The sequence below is a fragment of the Chrysemys picta genome, chromosome 5 (assembly GCF_011386835.1).
Source record: "Chrysemys picta bellii isolate R12L10 chromosome 5, ASM1138683v2, whole genome shotgun sequence".
NCBI lineage: Eukaryota > Metazoa > Chordata > Testudines > Emydidae > Chrysemys > Chrysemys picta.
Window position 1 is genome coordinate 80,959,235 of NC_088795.1, and position 17,420 is coordinate 80,976,654.

Below are 17,420 nucleotides of genomic sequence, written 5' to 3' on the forward strand. Positions count from 1 at the left end.
TCATAAGTAAAAAATTGCTCTTCAGCAGTATTTTTACTTACTCTCTTTTTCATTCTCGTCAGAGATGAGTCATCTGTGGAAGGGATGGTTCAGCATTTTTCCAGAAGGACAATGAATTCGTGAAAGGTTAAAAAATTGCCTCAAGTTTCACTTTAGGTTGGTGGCAAAATTTTAACAAGAGGTTCCTAGGAACTTCCAAGAATCTTTAACTCATCAGTGGAGTGACTGTAATATTTGAATGTAGTAAATGCCGACCATTGACTCAAAATAGTACTCAAATTTCAGGATACTTATTGCCTGACCTGGAGGGAAAATGAACATAAGCACATGTAGATATCATTATGAGGGTCCAGAATCATCAGTCATTGAGTCTTCCTGAAGTTGTACAGCATACTTCTTTCTCACAAACTTGCTGAGTTTCCCTTTGTTGCAGAGGTGTGGTTCTTGTATACTTCTCTGTTCCCCTCAAAAAGGGACTGCTACTGTAGGAACATGTCAGCAAGATCCTTATTTTTCTTGGGCAAAATTGGCTTGTTCCTTTTCCATATGAAGCCTTCTGTCTCAAGAATCCAGCACAGTCAAAACCATAATCTACTGTGACAGGGTCAGGCCAGATGGCTACAGGAGAGTGATAGAAGGTAGATATAAGCAGGTCCCTTTTCCCTGAGTAAGATAATGGGCTGTTCCAGAACAATCAGGAAGTTGCTAGAACCAATTAAGGTAGGCTAATTAGGACACCTGGAGCCAATTAAGAAGCTATCAGAATCAATTAGGACAGGCAGGCTAATCAGGGCACCTGGTTTTAAAAAGGACCTCACTTCAGTTAGTGAAGTGTGTGCAAAGAGCTGGGAGCAAGAGGCGCGTAAGAAGCTGAGAGTGAGTAGGTGTACTGCTGGAGGGCTGCGAAGTACAAGCGTTATCAGACATCAGGAGGAAGGTCCTGTGGTGAGGATAAAGAAGGTGTTGGGAGGAGGCCAAGGGGAAGTAGCCCAGGGAGTTGTAGCTGTCATGCAGCTGTTACAGGAGACACTGTAGAGAGTTGCAATCCACAGGGCCCTGGGCTGGAACCCGGAGTAGAGGGCAGGCCTGGGTTTCCCCCATCTCCCTAACTCCCTATTTTGATACAAGAGGACCTGGACTGTGGGTCCCACCAGATGGGAAGGTCCCTGGCCTGTCCCCCGACCCACTAAGGGGGTCAGCAGAGACTGCGGGGATTGTTCTCCTCCTTTTACCCATGCTGGCCAGTGATGAGGTTAGCTGAGTGAATGGCAGGTTTGAGCCACTGGCAAAAGTGGCCAAACTGAGGGGGCAAGCAAATCCACCAATAAGCGCAGGACCCACAAAGGCAGAGAAGGAACTTTGTCACAACTGGTGTCAGGAGTGGGATTTGGTGTGCACAGCATGGTGGAAGGAGGCTGGTATTGTTTAAAAAAAAAAAGAGAGGTGTTCCCCCCCCCACCACAATGGAAGACGTAGTGCGGGCACTGATACAAGCCATGGCTGGCCAGCAGGAGGCTACCTGTGTCCAGGAAGCCGCCCAACAGGAGGCAGTGCGGCTGCACAGGAGACCAATCGCTTGTTAATGGACCAGGCCACTCAAGACTGTACAATGTTGCGGGAACTGGTAAACCAAGTGAAGGCCCTTACAGAGATGAATAGCGGCCATGATGGGACGTGGATCATATGGGCCAGCAATTGGCTGCAGAAAATGACGCGGGGGGATGACGTAGAGGCATATCTCCTGGCCTTTGAGAGGACAGCCCTATGGGAGGCTTGGCCTCGAGATCAGTGGTCTGGCATTCTCGCCTCATTCCTATGTGGGGAGGCCCAGAAGGCCTACTATGATATGTCTGCAGGGCCGGCTCAGGCTTTTTTGCCGCCCCAGGCAGCAAAGGCGGGGGGGGGGGGGGAAGCTGCGATCGGCGGCACTTTGGCGGCACCTCAACTGCGCCGCTTCATTCCTCGGCAGCTATTCGGTGGCGGGTCCTTCCTCCCAAGAGGGACCCGCCACTGAATTGCTGCCAAAGACCCGGACGTGCCGCCCCAAGCACCTGCTTCCTGCGCTGGTGCCTGGAGCCGGCCCCGTATGTCTGAAGAGGCTGCGACAGACTACCCCCAGCTGAAAGCAGAGATCCTGGCCAGATCTGGAGTAACAAACGCAGTGCGGGCCCAGCGGTATCATGAGTGGAGGTACCAAGAAAACAAAACCCCGCGGTCCCAATTATATGACCTCATCCATCTCGCACAAAAGTGGTTATGAACTGAGTCCCAGAGTCCAGTAGAGATACTAGAGGTTCTGGTCATCGACCATTACCTGAGAGGACTACCACCAGACCTTCGCGCCTGGGGAAGCCAGAACGAACCCTCCACCTACGACGAGGTTGTTGCACTGGTAGAGAGGCAAAGGACGGCGAGGGAGCTGACTAGACCAGTTAAGGAAGAGGCGCCCTGGGTTAAAACTAGCAGCACCAAGCCCCAGAGCTCAGGTGACTGGGCCACCAGGAGGGCCCAGGTGGAAAAAAAGGAGCTGAAGGCCCACCAGAGGCCACAAAGAGTTGGAGCACTGAGGGGGAAGAGGATAGTGTCATTAGACTACCCAAACTGAGAGGTCCCCTTCAAGCAAATAGCCATGGACCCAATGGGACCCCTGGAGAAGACGTCCCACCAATATATACCTGTCATTCTGGACTATGCTACTTACTACCCAGAAGCCGTCCCCCTGCGGAACATGGCCTCTAAAACGATAGCCAAAGAGCTGGTGAGGATCTTTGCCCAAGTGGGGCTACCAGAGGAGATATTAACAGACCAAGGAACCCATTTATGTCGAAGCTAATGAAGGACCTCTGTACTCTGCTCCACATACATAGACTGAAGTTCTCAGTGTATCACCCGCAGACCGATGGGCTGGTAGAAAGGTTTAACCGAACCCTCAAGGCTATGATAAGGAAGGTGGTAAGTCGGGACAGGAAGGATTGGGACACCCTACTACCTTACCTTATGTTCACCATCTGGGAGGTACCTCAGGCTTCAACTGGGTTTTCCCCCTTTGAGTTATTTATACGGGTGCAATCCCCATGGCATACTAGATATCGCCAAAGAGATCTGGGAAGAGGAACCCAATGAGGGGAGAAATATAATTGAACATGTATTGCAGATGCGAGACCAGATAGCCTAGGTCACCCCTATTGTACGGAAACATTTGGAAAAGGCTCAAGAGGCCCAGCAAACCCATTACAATCGCCAGGCAAAAGTCCGACAGTTCCAACCAGGGGATTGAGTGATGGTGTTGGTACCCACGGCAGAAAGCAAGCTTTTGGCCCAATGGCAGGGGCCTATGAGGTGGTTGAACCCGTGGAGGAAGTAACCTACAAGGTGTGGCAGCCAGGACGCCGGAAACAAGAACACTTGAAACCTTGGCACCAGCAAGAGGCACGTGTAGTGGCCCAACGAGACCCCGATCCAGGGAAATAACCTGCAGGAGCAGATCAGGATATCCCCTGATCTGACACCGAACCAGAAGAAGGAGGTAACTGAGATGATCAACCGATACCAGGACGTGTTTTCAACCAAACCAGAAGCATATCCTCACATTATCACAGACCCTGGGGCAAAGGTGACTTTCAGGCCCTGCCGAGTCCCAGCAGCAAAAAGAGAGGAGATCAAGGCAGAGGTAAACTTTACAGGGTAATAAAAAGATTTAAAATACAGAGGATTCCCCCTAGGCTCAGCTTCAAAGTTACAAAAACAGGTATAAAACTCCCTCTCAGCACAGGGAAAATTCACAAGCTAAAAGAAAAGATAATCTAACGCATTTTCTTGCCCTTACTTACAATTTTTGTAATCTTAGATGCTCTTTTCAGATATGTTTTCAGGAGATGTTTTTTCTGCCTCGTCTCTCTTTCTGTCCAGAGAGAGAACAACAAAGAGAGCACAAACAAAACCTCCCCGTCTCCCCAAGATTTGAAAGTATCTTCTTTCCTTATTGGTCCTTTTGGTCAGGTGCCAACCAGGTTAGTTGAGCTTCTTAACCCCTTACAGGTAAAGTGATTCAGTACCTCTGGCCAGGAGTGATTTTATGTTACTGCATACATAAAGTTGTTACCTTTTCCTTTATATTTATGACAAGACATATTAAGGGTGACTAACTATTTGCTCTCAAAATATAATTAATACAGAATCATCATTAAATAGATTTATTTCTACTGGAGTTCTGCAGAGATCAGTTCTTGGCCCAATCATATTTAATATTTTTATCAATGATCTTGAAGAAAATATAAAATCATTGCTCATAAAATTTACGGGTGACAAAGATTAGTGTTGTAGAAAATATAATCCTGAGGACAGGTCAGTTATGCAGTGCAATCGGTATCACTTGGCAAGCTGGGCACAAACATGCATTTTAATATAGCCAAAGGCAAAGTAATACATCTAGTAACAAAAAATGTAGGCCAAGCCTACAGAATGGGGAACTGTAAACAGAAAAGCAGTGACTGAAAAGTTTATAGGGGTTCTGATGGAAAAACAAATGAACTGTGTAATGCTGTAGTCAATCCTTAGACGTGTAAACAGGGAAATGCTGAGCAGAATAGGAAGGTGTCTGTCATAGCTTTTTTACATGGCACTGGTAAGGTTACTACTGAAATTCTGCAGTGTCACACAATTTGCAAACTTTTAACAGTATTAGTAAGATTACACAGAAGACATATCTATAAAACCATTTTCATGCCCTCTATGAATTATTCAGAACTAATTTTATTGAATGTTACTCTACCAATGGTGCATGCATAATCCTAGATCATGGATTGGGGTTGAGCAGTTTAAACATGCTGTCATTGACATAAGAGAAAATTTCGATTTATTGTTTTATTTCACTGCTCTTCAATGGAAACTTGTATTTTTCAGTTGAATTCTGTTATAAGATTGCAGAATGATACAGATGTCCATACTCATTACAAGTGTAACTACAACAGCTCAAAATATACAACTTCTTTTTAAAGCATTTTGTACCAGTTCAATAAATCTATGTACTTTTCTTCCAATGCAAAATGACTAAAGTCCTCAATTTTTTACAATATAAATGTTATTTATAACACCAGTAGATATTGCATTGACAATGTGGTCTGAATCATCCATATAGCGATGATCAGTGCCATAAAATGAAACTGTTTAACAATTTACCGCAAATTAAAATGAAACTGGCTAGTTTATTTCACTCTGGAAACTGATTTGTGAAAAAAATCCAGGGTGGCATGGATGGTGTTCTGAGGGAGGTTGTTAATGTTGTGGAGTTTCTGGTGAAAGTTGGCTGTGTCTTGGAGGAAGTTGGCCCTTTGTGTGGTGAGTGGTTTGAGGATTGTTGCTATGAATCCTGATATGCCTTCAGTAAGAATGACATGGCCACATATGATGGAGCTGCCTGGGATCCCTTGCTTGTATATCGTGGGAAGCATGTAGAAGTTCCCTGGGGTGGAATTGTGGGGGATGAGGTTGTAGAGTTTCTCTTGGAATTGTTTTAGGCAGGATTTGATGAAATCCTTAAATTCCTGGGTAAACTGTGCAGTTGGGTCTTCTCTGAGTTCTTCATAGTAGGTGGAGTCAGAGAGTTGTCAGTTGGCCATGTTGTGATGGCAAATATTGTCATCGTAGCAGAGTTCACATGAAAATAACTGAAAAGAGTTTTGTAGATTAAAACAAAATTTCTTGGTAACTAAACTTGCATAATATAATTGTTCCAAGTCTTTCATTGCTAAGAAATATAAGCCTATGTTTCTTGTTGTTAATGTCTGAGACAAATTCTGCATCAAACTTTGGGGACACAGGAAGCTCTATTAAAATTAGAGACTTTGTTGACAGGCAAGTGGATTTTAAAAGACTAAATTTCTTTGAGGCTTTATTTATAATTCTCTGAAATTACTTCTGGGGATAAATTGTCATTGAGCTTTTCTAAATAATAGTTTTTCATGAATCGTTTTATCTTATTCCTTTGTCAAGAAAATCAATATCTCTTATTGTGGGCTAGAATGGCCTAAGATAGAGCTACTTGCAACTCAAAGACTACAAATTAATTAGAGATCACAGCATATAAATTGCCATTGTGAGAAAAGTGTGCTTTTGAAGCATATTCTAACGTAGTGGAAAGGTATTGTTTGCCTGCCTATAGTCTATTATTATACTACTGGTACAAATGTGTCCACATCCTAAAGAATGTGTTTCTGTTTAGAAATAAATTAGACATAGCTGCTGAAAATGTTTCGGTAATAAAGGTACCAGCTACCTGCAGACATTTTTTACCTGCATATACATTGCACTGCAATAGAACTTCCCTCCCCCTCACCGTACCCCCACTGTAGTGTATTTGGAAACCAGAAATTAGGTTTCAGCATGGTGAATTATTCTTTCAGATGCTGAAATGGTTCCAAAGATGATACTTACAGAAAGGAAAGTGCAGAAGGACAGAATGTTATCCTTAAATATGTAAGTGATGTGAGCAGAAAATACCAAACTTACTGATCCATTGGGCACTCCTTTTTTGGGGGGAGGAGGGAGGATGGAAGAGAACAACTTCTTCACAAGTTGTGGCAGATTTATATCAATAAATTAGTTACAGTATGTTACAGAGATCATCCTGCAAGGATGAAGAAACATGCAAAGGTAGATGGGTGACTGAACCCAGGAACCATGGATGGGAAAGTGTGGGGTGGAAGAAACATCAGTTTTCAAAATATACTGTATAACAGCACCTCATCAGCACCAGGCGCAGCCATGGCATTCAACTGCCTTGAGACATAACCTGCAGTGAAAGTGATTTAGACCTGTGCACCCCCTGCCTTGCAGGGAGAAGGGCAGTGGAGTAGCCCCACTTACATTTAAAAAGTGTGTCACGCCCCCTTCTTCCCCCCAGCTCCCTGCAGCCCGGCACTGCCCAAGTACGGGGCAACCCGCAGCCTAGGGGGGACGGATGACGGCAGAGGGTCCCACCGCCCACGCGCTGGGAGCGGCCCCTGTCTGCAGCCACACCGTGGGGCAAAGCCCCTCTGAGAGCAGAAGAGAGAACGCAGGGCTGTGGAAGAAGGGGCTGGAAGGAGTGTTACTTTCCCTTTAAGAGAGCCCCGCCTCCCCACTCACGTCCAGTCCCAGAACCAATAGGAGCGGCCCGGAGGCGAAGGCGGGAGAATGCGAACCCCTCACAGCGCCGCCAGCCGCGCCTTATTAGGGCAGGGCCTCGCGCATGCGCAAAGTCCACCGTCCGGCCCGGGGCGGGGGCTCCAAGTGGTTTGTCTCGGCAGCGGCCGCGGAGCCAAGGCGGGGGGAAGCCCAGGGACCCCGGGACCTGCCCGCCCCGTGGGGGCAGCGGCGGGAGCAGAGCCGGAGCCGGCCATCCCCGTGCGCAGCCTGCAGGGAGCAGCGGCGGGAGAGCCCAGGGGTCCGGCCCAGGGGCGCCCCGGCGGGGTGTGAGCGCCGGGAGGGAGGGGCCGGCCGGGGGTGCATGTGCTGCTGGCGCGGGGGGATGATGCTGGGGGGGCCGCAGCTGGTGCCGGGCCCGGCGGCGCTGGCGGGGGCGGGCGGGGAGCGGGCCCGGCTGCTCTCGCTGTACGTGCAGGACTATCTGGAGTGCGTGGAGTCGCTGCCGCTGGACATCCAGCGCAACGTGTCCCTGTTGCGGGAGCTGGACACGCAGTGCCAAGGTGAGCGCGGCCCGGGGCCGGGCCCGGCCGAGTCCCGGTTGGGAGAGGGAGACGCGGCCGAAGGGGGCGGAGTCCGGTCTATGAGGCGGCGTCTGGGGGGTTGCGGGGCCCGGCTCGGCGGCTGCGGGTCAGGGGCTGGTTATTGGTCCCAGTGCGGGGCCGGGCTCGGCAGAGCCGACCCCGCCCGCTGCCTCAGCCCTGTCACCCACCGCGCTTGGGGGAGGGGTGACGGCCCCGCGGGGAGGGAGGCTGCGCCCGCGGGAAGGATGGAGGATTGGAGAAGCTCCGGGGGCGGGGGAAGCGGCCCCTCTCCCCGCTGGGGCTGGGGAGGGAGCGGGCAGCGCGGGGCTTCAGTCCCCCCCGGGAGTCGGGGGGGACGGGGACGGACAGCGGCTCCTATATCTCTTCCCCCCCCCCCCCCCCCCCCGTCCGGTAGCTGCGGGAGTCCCCGTAGGTGGGGGTGGAGGAGCCCTTCTCTGTGCGGCGGAGCTGGCTCTGACAGGCCGCCGCTCTCTGGTGGTGAGTCTCTGAAAGGGGTCTCTGCCCTGCCCCAGCCTGGGCAGGGTGACATGGGCTGGCCGGCGACTCGTGCGTGGGCAAGTCTCTGAGCTGCTGGTTTTATGTCAGTGTTCCGGTGGGAAGATCATGTGCTGAGGGGTTTGCGGGAGAGTGCTGTGGAAGGGCAAAATAGCACTGGTCTAGAGCAGAGACCTCGCCTCCTAGAAAGTTTGGTAAAATTCCTCTTGGCTGTTTGACATACCGATTGGGTGCACGAGAGTCTAGGTCAGGGATCGGCAACCTTTCAGAAGTGGTGTGACGAATCTTCATTTATTCAGTCTAATTTAAGGTTTCGCGTGCCAGTCATACATTTTAACGTTTTTAGAAGGTCTCTTTCTGTAAGTCTATAATATATAACTAAACTATTGTATGTAAAATAAATAAGGTTTTTAAAATGTTTAAGAAGCTTCATTTAAAATTAAAATTAAATGCAGAGCCCCCCTCAGACCGGTGGCCAGGACCTGAGCAGTGTGAGTGCTACTGAAAATCAGCTTGCATGCCGCCTTTGGCACTCCTGCCATAGGTTGCCTACCCCTGGTTTAGGTCTTTATCTGCAACTGCAAAGGCATGGTGGATTTAAGACATCCCCTCTGAGGATCAAGGAATTGAGTTTAGAAGTAATGCTGCAAGCAGGTTTGACTAATTACAGTATATTTATCTTTCTAGAAAAGAATCTGGGGAGGGGGGCACCGTATTGAGGAAACTATTGCATATGTAGTTCATGGTTAACTCATACATGTTTGGTAATACCTTCTAAACTGGCTAAGATTAATGTAAAATCTTATTGGTTTAATAGAATCATAGAATATCAGGGTTGGAGGGGACCTCAATCTAGTCCAGCCCCTTGCTCAAAGCAGGACCAAGCCCAGACAGATTTTTGCCCCCATCCCTAAATGGCCCCCTCAAGGATTGAACTCACAACTCTGGGTTTAACAGCCAGTGGTTAAACCACTGAGCTATTTCTCCCCCTCCCCCACATGGTTGGTTTATTTTAACCTTTCATAGCTTTCCTCTATCTCTCCATTCTGACAAGCTGTTCTTTTGAGAATCCCATCCTGCTATGATTTTATTAGATTGCACATTCAGTTCCCAGTGTGTATGTTGTCTGGGGTTTTGTACCCTGTGGCGTGAGGCACACTAGGCTGTGAAATTGCTCCTTGAGGAGTTGCTCGTCCCTTAACCTCCCCACACTTGGAATCTCACATTTAGAATGATCTGTAGGGCAAAGTGTGCTGTGGGATGGAGCTATATGAAATTCTTGGATGAAAGGTGACATAACTTCTAAGTGTTTAAATGAGATGCTTAAGTGTTGTCCCATTTTTACAAAGGGGTGGGGCCGGGCAGTGGTACTGGTTAAGGAATTTACATGGGTCTCAATAAGTCAGTGGAAGACTTCCAGTTCTATCTACTAGGCTGTACAGTGCAGCATGACTTGAATGCACAACTGAATAGTTGCGTTCAAATGAACCTCTTTGAATGTGGACTGCCCCAGAACTTCTGTTTTATCAAGAATTTATTTGTATTAGCGTAGTATCTTGGAGCCCACCTTACAAGCAAATGTTTCTTAATGAATCAATAATGTAGTGTTGGGACTCCTAAAAGTGAAAGTCATTTATAGTTCCCACAGCAGCTGTAATTTAGTTGTTCTGTGTGTATGTTGAGGCATTAGTTTATCGTATAGTAATACTCATTGACATGGTAAAGGATCAAAAGTCTGTCTGTTAAACTACCTTGAATATAAACACAATTAACATTCACTGCTCTGAGAGATGAGGTCACATGCTTGACCCTGATCACTCTAAATGTTTAGGTTTGTTGAAAGAATGGGGAATAAGGAATAATCAAACTAGTAACATTGTCTTACTCAATTCCTTTGTTAAACACTAGAAGCAATTTGTAGTACAGCAAAACAATCTGAGCTGTAGTTAAAATGTTATCTGCAACTGAAGTGTAAATTAAACATAGATTTAAAACATTCCATTCCAGACAAGCTACTCAGATTCTTGTTTGGGCTATCCTAAAGCCCTTTATTCTGATTATTGCTGGGATCTGTAACTCAGTGGCATTATCAGTTGAAAGAATGAAGAGATACCAGATTGCATCAAAAATTTATTGCTAAGAGGGGGGAGTGCCAATCTTTATGATGCATCAACTAAAAGACTAGAGAGAGCACAACTGGATACATGTTACCCAGCTTTGTAACAAAATATTATTAATCCTTTTCAGTTTGAGTGAAAGGAGATATTTAAGTTGTCAATTTCCTTAAGGTGGCCTGTATGGCAATTGAAAAGATGTTCTTTGAATTATCATTCTAATTAATCAGGAAAGATGCATGAGACCAAGCTTTTGTTAAATTTCTGGATTCCAGAAAGTTTACAAAAGCTTGGTCTCGTGCAACTTTCCTGAGTTTGAATTATCATTCTAATTAATATCTTATTTGCTGAGGTACACTGAATCCTGTTGTCAAAGTCAAACAGTTTAGCAGTTTCTCTTAGCCACACAAGCTTATGTGGATGTTCCTGAGCAACCACTTTCTGAATCTATTAGGTAGATTCAATCTCTAAGAATTGATATGTATTCTCGTTACATACTTTAACATGAAATTGTTTTTCCCTGTTGGCCTCATAGCTAGTTACGGCTTTTTATATATTATTTTTATTGCTTTTTGAGAACATTGAACCTCAGAGGATTTTCTCCCAGACCAATTTGAAGACATTTTGATAGCATGGCTAGTATAATTTAGACCATTTTAAAGTTGTTGGTGCTGCTTCATGGGGGGCAGGTTTCTGACCTCTAGTCAAACAGTATCTGTCTTGCATGATCAAACCTTCAGTCTAAAGTGATCTCTCTATGGGGGGTCTTAAACTTATGACATGAGGCAAGCATTTATTCGTACTATGCATGATGACTGAGTTGCAGTTGCCAAGCAGCATAGCTCTGAAAACCCTGATTTTTATGCTTTTTCACTTTTAACCATAACATTTCAGTATCTTGAATTTTTTTTCTCTGAATGTTTTTCTGCCCTTGTTATTGCTATAAAGAAGCAGCATCAGTGACCAGTGGTGGTGGGGTTGGAGTCTAGGAACTTGGGAAAAGAGGGAAGGAACTTGGTATGTGTTGTCCCTTGTCTCAAACACAAAGAAATAAAGAGGATGTACCCTTTTTGTAAATTGCATTGCAAGAATAAATTTTAAATACCCCTATCTGGCTTATGTTCCCAAACCAGCAATATACAGGTTGAAAAGGCTCTCAAGAAAACTCTCTACTTCTGGCCTCTGTGGAAGTAGAGAGTTTTTCTCTGACATCTCTTACAGAAATGCTACATTATGAAAAATAGCTTAACCTGTAGTGTAAACTGAAGTATAGCATCAGGTAATCAAATACCATCAAAGTATCTAACCCAAGAAAGCCTAGACAAGTGGTCTATCGAAGACAGGTAGAACAGTACCACCAAGTAAACTGGCTTTCAGATTCGGTTTCCCTTATCTAACTGTGTAGAACTGACTTTAGTAAGAGTGGACTGAATGTACTGCACCCCTGTCCCAGTCCTCCAGGAAACTAGGTTAGCTATTTTTTCCCAGGCCCGGTTTAGTGTCTTGTTAGTTTTGAGAGGGATGAACCACCAAGTACTACAGCAACCTTTTGTGGGGGCAAAAAGCACAACTTTGTCCAGGCTAATTTAAGTTTAGAAAATTTGGAGAAATCACACTGTTTTGAATAAATAGGGAGCTCAGATATGTGAGATTTGAATAATTGAAATCCTGTTAGTTTCTTCAAGGTTAACCAAATTTATCTGTAGATAAACATGGGTGGAGTTACTAAAATATGCACCCAAGGAATACAGTGGACATCCTAATTTTGTGGTAGTCCCTTCCTCTAATCCCTTATCCCTTTATATTTTAATATCAGGACAAGGTCCTGTTTTAGGCCTGCTCTGCATGATTTTTGTAATGACATTACTATGTTGGTTATAAGTGAGATTTTTCATCTTACCAAAATAGATGCAGTTATACTGGTATACGGTGCCTTATATTGGCATATCTTATTTTCCTTCCCATATGGGAATAAGCTATATAAGCATATTTATACTTGGTATAATTGTTTCCAGACTAGGAGAGTTGTACTGCTTTAACTATACTGGATTGTTAAAGCCATACAATTTTTTTGTAGATATGGCTTATTGTTTAAAGAATCTAAACTCTGGGTCAGAACACAATGTGGAAGCTTACCCAAAGTAGTTGCATTTATTTAGGAGTGTATACGGACTCCATCCCACATCCCGTTTCAGTTAAAAGTTGCATTAAAGCAACACTGTCAAATCAAACTTATAAAAAACGTCTTAATCAATGTTACCTAATGCCTTAAATTGTTAAAACTGGAACATTTAAATAACTGGTGCTCTTACGGGTTGCTTCTTGTATTTCAGTTGCTAATGTGACAAATGCTAGTCCCATAGTTCTTAAACCGTGGCATCCTTCGTGGGGAGAAATCTTACAAAGTGATCCAAAGAATAAAAAATTAGAGAAACAGAAGGCTGGTTATTTTCACTTGACATTCTCATGCACTATTTTCCAATGTCTGGGGACTGGCCTACACTAGGAACTTACATCGGTTATAGCTATGTTTCTCAGGGAGTGAAAAATTCACACACCCCTAGAAAGTACGTATACTAACCTACACACACACGCACTTTCCCACCTGATATAGACAGTACTAGGTTGACAGAAGAATTCTTCCATTGACCTAGGTACTGTCTCTTTGGAAGGGGGATTATCTGGGTGATGGAAGAACCCCTCCCATATGTGTAGGTAGTGCCTACACCTGTGCCACTGTAGCACTTCAGTGGAAACACCTATTCCACAGGATTTCCCCATCAAGGAAATCCCCATTGGGGACGTGCAAGTGGTACCTCCTTCCCATTTCACTTGAATGGCAAAGGGAGCAGCACAGGACAGAGAATTTACTCCAGAGCATTGACAGCAGCCCCTTGACCTTTATGAAGTAATATGTTCAGCCTTTGGGTTGAGGAGATTGGACTCCACTGACTTTTTTTGGCTAACACTGCTCTAGGATTTCAAGTCCGCTGGGTGGAATAGTGTAGAGGACACGTCTCATGTATAGACTTCAAAGGGATGTTGTCAGTTTAAGTAGGCTATTTCATGAAGTTTCAGAACATGCAAAGTCCGTTTATTATAATGGGGAGAGTTGTTATATAAGCTATTTACCTGCATCATTTGCAATCTAGGGTATGTTTACACTGAAAACACTACAGACAAACTATTTACAGGACAATTGTGCTGTACTTTTTTCCACTGACACTTCAGTAAGTCACAACTCTGTATCTAATATTACCACAGTGACACCCTGTACATAAGACTTTAAAGATATCATATTAGCAGTTGGCTATTTAATGTTTAGCATAGCCTTTATCATTGTTTTAAGTGTAATAAAGGTTCTAGGTTACCGTTAGTTTGGGGAAGAATACTTCTAACAGAACAAAAGAAGAGAATTGAAGTTCAGTGCACTCATAACTTGCACTGAAGATTCTTTGTTGCTGTTTTGGAAGAAGGAGGCATGATAGTGCATGACTTGCCAAACCAAAAAAAAAAAGAGAGAATAAACCAATACTCAGTCCTGCAAATGCCTCTAGAAGTTTAGTGAACACTTAATTAGTAAAATTGTCTCTGTATTGTTGAAAATGTTCTGTGATGCACCAAACATGGAAGATGTGGCCTCTGCCCTGAAAAGTTCACAATCTGAGGCCTTGTCTAAGCACAAGTTTAACCAAAATCTGTTTTAAATTGGTTCCGTTAAACCAGTGGAAAAGCTTGTGTGGACATGCTTAAACTGACTTATAGTTGGCCTACATCAAAGTAGCTTTGTTCAGTCACTTTTTGAACCTATAGATAACTGACTATGCCTAATTTAGGGCTAAATTTTCAAAGTCTATCTTGAACAAAACATGGCAGAAAAAAGCTAAACTCATTGGTAAAGCTGAGTGTTCTTAATCTGGCCCATTATCCCTAGACATTGTAGATGGACACTTTTCTATTCTGGAATAGCCCCCCAAAATCCACCCTATATATTAAAGAAACACTCTTAATATTGCGTATTTTAATCTACCCTATTACTGTTCAGTGCCACAAGTGAACTATGCATGACTGTAATTCTTTGGTGGATTGCTGTGCATTACAAACACTGCTTCAGTGCCCTTTGAGGTTAGGTTAATCGTACAGAGGCTATTTAACTAGTCTTTGGCAGAGCAGTAAGTCCTGCTTTAATCATTACAGAAAATTTCCCCCTTCTATTGTCTTTACCATGGATGGGCTAGGGAATTGCTAACTCAGGAGTCCAACTGACAAGCAAGGAATCGAAACTATTGCAATCTAGCGTGTACCAAGGATTCCTGCCAGTTGCGTGCTAGTCTTTCCAGTGTTTTGAATAGCTTTTTTTTGTTCCTTACAATTTGCAAAAACTCTTGCAGCAGACTGTTCTGTTGATCATTAAATCAGAGTTCCGTATCTGAGGGCCTGTCTTTAGAGTAGCACTAAATACTTAATTTATTCCATGAACATAGGTTATAGGTCAAGTTTTCTGCTAATTGAAGTATATGGTATGCATGTTAGACTGAACTACCGCTTGGAAGAAATGTATCTACATTTTCTTGATGTTCCACTTTGTGATGCATAATTCTTCCTCCCTCCCCCTTGACTAAAAACTGTTGTGCTGATTTATCTTTTATAGAAGCATTAAAAGAAATCGATGATGTCTATGAGAAATATAAGACAGAAAGTGATCCCATTCAGAAGAAACGGTTGCAACAGCATCTTCAGCGAGCACTAATCAACAGCCAAGAACTGGGAGATGAGAAAATTCAAATAGTTACTCAGATGCTTGAACTGGTAGAGAATAGGGCCCGGCAAATGGAGACCCACTCTCGGTGTTTCCAAGAGTCAGATAATGAAAAGCCTCTAGAAAAGGCAAAAGTGGAATCTTGCCAACCAGAAAGATCTTCGCGTAGACCCCGTCGCCAGCGGACCAGCGAAAGTCGTGATCTGTGCCATATAACAAATGGGATTGAAGACTGCGATGACCAGCCACCTAAAGAAAAGAGATCCAAATCGGCCAAGAAAAAGAAACGCTCCAAGGCCAAACAAGAAAGAGAAGTTTCACCTGTTGAATTTGCAATAGATCCCAATGAGCCAACTTACTGCTTATGTAACCAAGTGTCCTATGGAGAAATGATAGGATGTGACAATGAACAGTGTCCCATTGAGTGGTTTCATTTTTCATGTGTTGGACTCACCTATAAACCAAAGGGGAAATGGTATTGTCCCAAGTGCAGAGGAGATAATGAGAAAACTATGGACAAATGTACTGACAAATCAAAAAAGGATAGAAGATCAAGGTAGTGAATGCTATAAATGTTTTAAAGGGTTGTGTGTCTTTTATATAAAAATTGTTTAATTTACAGAGAACAATGTTTTAGGAAAAATGCATAAGACTATGCAATATTTTTTAATCTATAGTATTAATGGAGTATTAAAATCTGTTATACTTTCTGTGATCTTTAACTTTCTGCACTGAATAACCAAATAATTGAAACAGGGTGGCCTCAGAACTGCACAGATGGAATTACAAGTAGTGTTATGGGGTTTTCTGGTTTTTGTTTCACTTAAACTCCCTGTTGTGTTAGCATTTAAAAAAAATCCTGAAATTAATGGTGGTGGGGAAGCACTGAAAGACTGCTCATATTACAAGAGTATTGGTAATGGTATTTAACCTCTCTAGTACTGTTTCACAACCTCAGACAGTTACTAGAATCTCCATTTGTTGTGAACTGAATCTGTTCTACATCCCATGCCTCAAGTTTTCAGATTCTGTGTTAACATCACATAATTTCTGGAATGGGGGTTCAAGAATTCAACTGTTAATTGTAAAATAGTCTTCCAAGCTAGAAAGCAACCTGTTTCTTCAGTGGCTTTCATATGATGAATGTATTATTTCCAGGAAGAAAATGCCACTAATTTATGCTTTTTATGTCAATATTAAACTGTTCCCTTGGTGACTTTACATTTGGGAGTCAGTTTCTGGATAGGGTAGCAGTTATGGTAGTCTTGAACTTGACTATCTTGTGTATACTTCTCATGCATGACTTTAGTGGAAGAATTTTAGCAAGCATCCTAATGGGGTTTCCTTTGGTCTTGACTTTAAGTTGTGTACAGGAGTGCTTGTCTGTGGTAAAGCTTTTTCTTGCACTGCTGGAATTCTGCATCACTGTGCAATGCAGAATTTGTACAGGATTAATATTCAGCATATGATTTAAATTTTTACTGCAGAATCTGATTTCCTTCATGGCCCCCACCCCCGGGCTCCCACTGTCAAAATTGTGATGTTTTGACAAAATATGCATCATTTTAAAATATTATGCACAGAACTTTTTATTTTTGGCACAGAATTCCCCCAGGAATATCACTTCTCTGATATTTCTACACTCCACAGTTGCCACTGTGCTATGTCTTGCTGCTACCTCTAGTCTACAAGTCTTGAATTGGTGCTGGCAGAGGAATAGTGATATCCTCAACTCCTCCTTAATCTGTGAGCAACATCTATGTAGATGTGCAAAATATGATTGCACATGCTTTGCTGGGCTCCTCAAACTTGGCCTCCACCTTAGTGGAGTTAAGATATATCCATGGACAGATCTGGAATAAGGCATACATGTGTGCTTATGGCTGCAGCTCCCAGTCACGTGAGTGTGAGATTGGAAGCTTTTCTTTTTTAATGAAAGGTTTCCAGCCCCTAGAAATATGAAAAGCTTGAAAATATGACTAGCAACTGCATGTAACGCATGCAGTGATGTCTGTAGGAAACCTCCAAGGGCTTTTCTAGATTGATGCTTTAAAACACCTCAGCCAGCATGGTTTTGAAACACCACTTAGCATCTAGTATAGACAAAGACATTATGGTTTAAAGCAGACTAACTGGCTTTACTCCTAAAGGAGGCTGGGAAGCAGAAAGGTGCAAAGAGCTGGTCTCTTTCAGGTGGGAAGGAGTGCAGCCCATGGAGAAGAGAAACTCATGGTGGGTCTTGTATTTGTCCAGGAATGTGGCAGTCTGAGGAGCCTTCCAAAGAGAGGGGCTCAGAAGTTATTGGGTGCATGACATGGGTGTGGT

The 17,420-nt window shown here is 44.0% G+C and overlaps 1 protein-coding gene across 1 annotated transcript; it reads left to right on the forward strand.

Moving 5' to 3' along the window:
• Positions 1-7,227: 7,227 nt before the first annotated feature.
• Positions 7,228-16,316, forward strand: ING2 (inhibitor of growth family member 2). The gene is made up of 2 exons (XM_024105396.3): positions 7,228-7,685; positions 14,988-16,316. Exons 1-2 carry the CDS (start codon positions 7,229-7,231, stop codon positions 15,653-15,655), a joined length of 1,125 nt encoding a protein of 374 aa, XP_023961164.3. The 5' UTR covers position 7,228; the 3' UTR covers positions 15,656-16,316.
• The last annotated feature ends 1,104 nt before the right edge of the window (positions 16,317-17,420 follow it).

What these genes read in the sequence shown, in the direction of transcription:
- ING2 (XM_024105396.3), top strand. Translation starts at nt 7,229, where the DNA reads ATGCGCAAAGTCCACCGTCCGGCCCGGGGCGGGGGCTCCAAGTGGTTT. An exon ending in GCTGGACACGCAGTGCCAAG is followed by an intron (nt 7,686 to 14,987) that starts GTGAGCGCGGCC and finishes TATCTTTTATAG; the next exon opens with AAGCATTAAAAGAAATCGAT.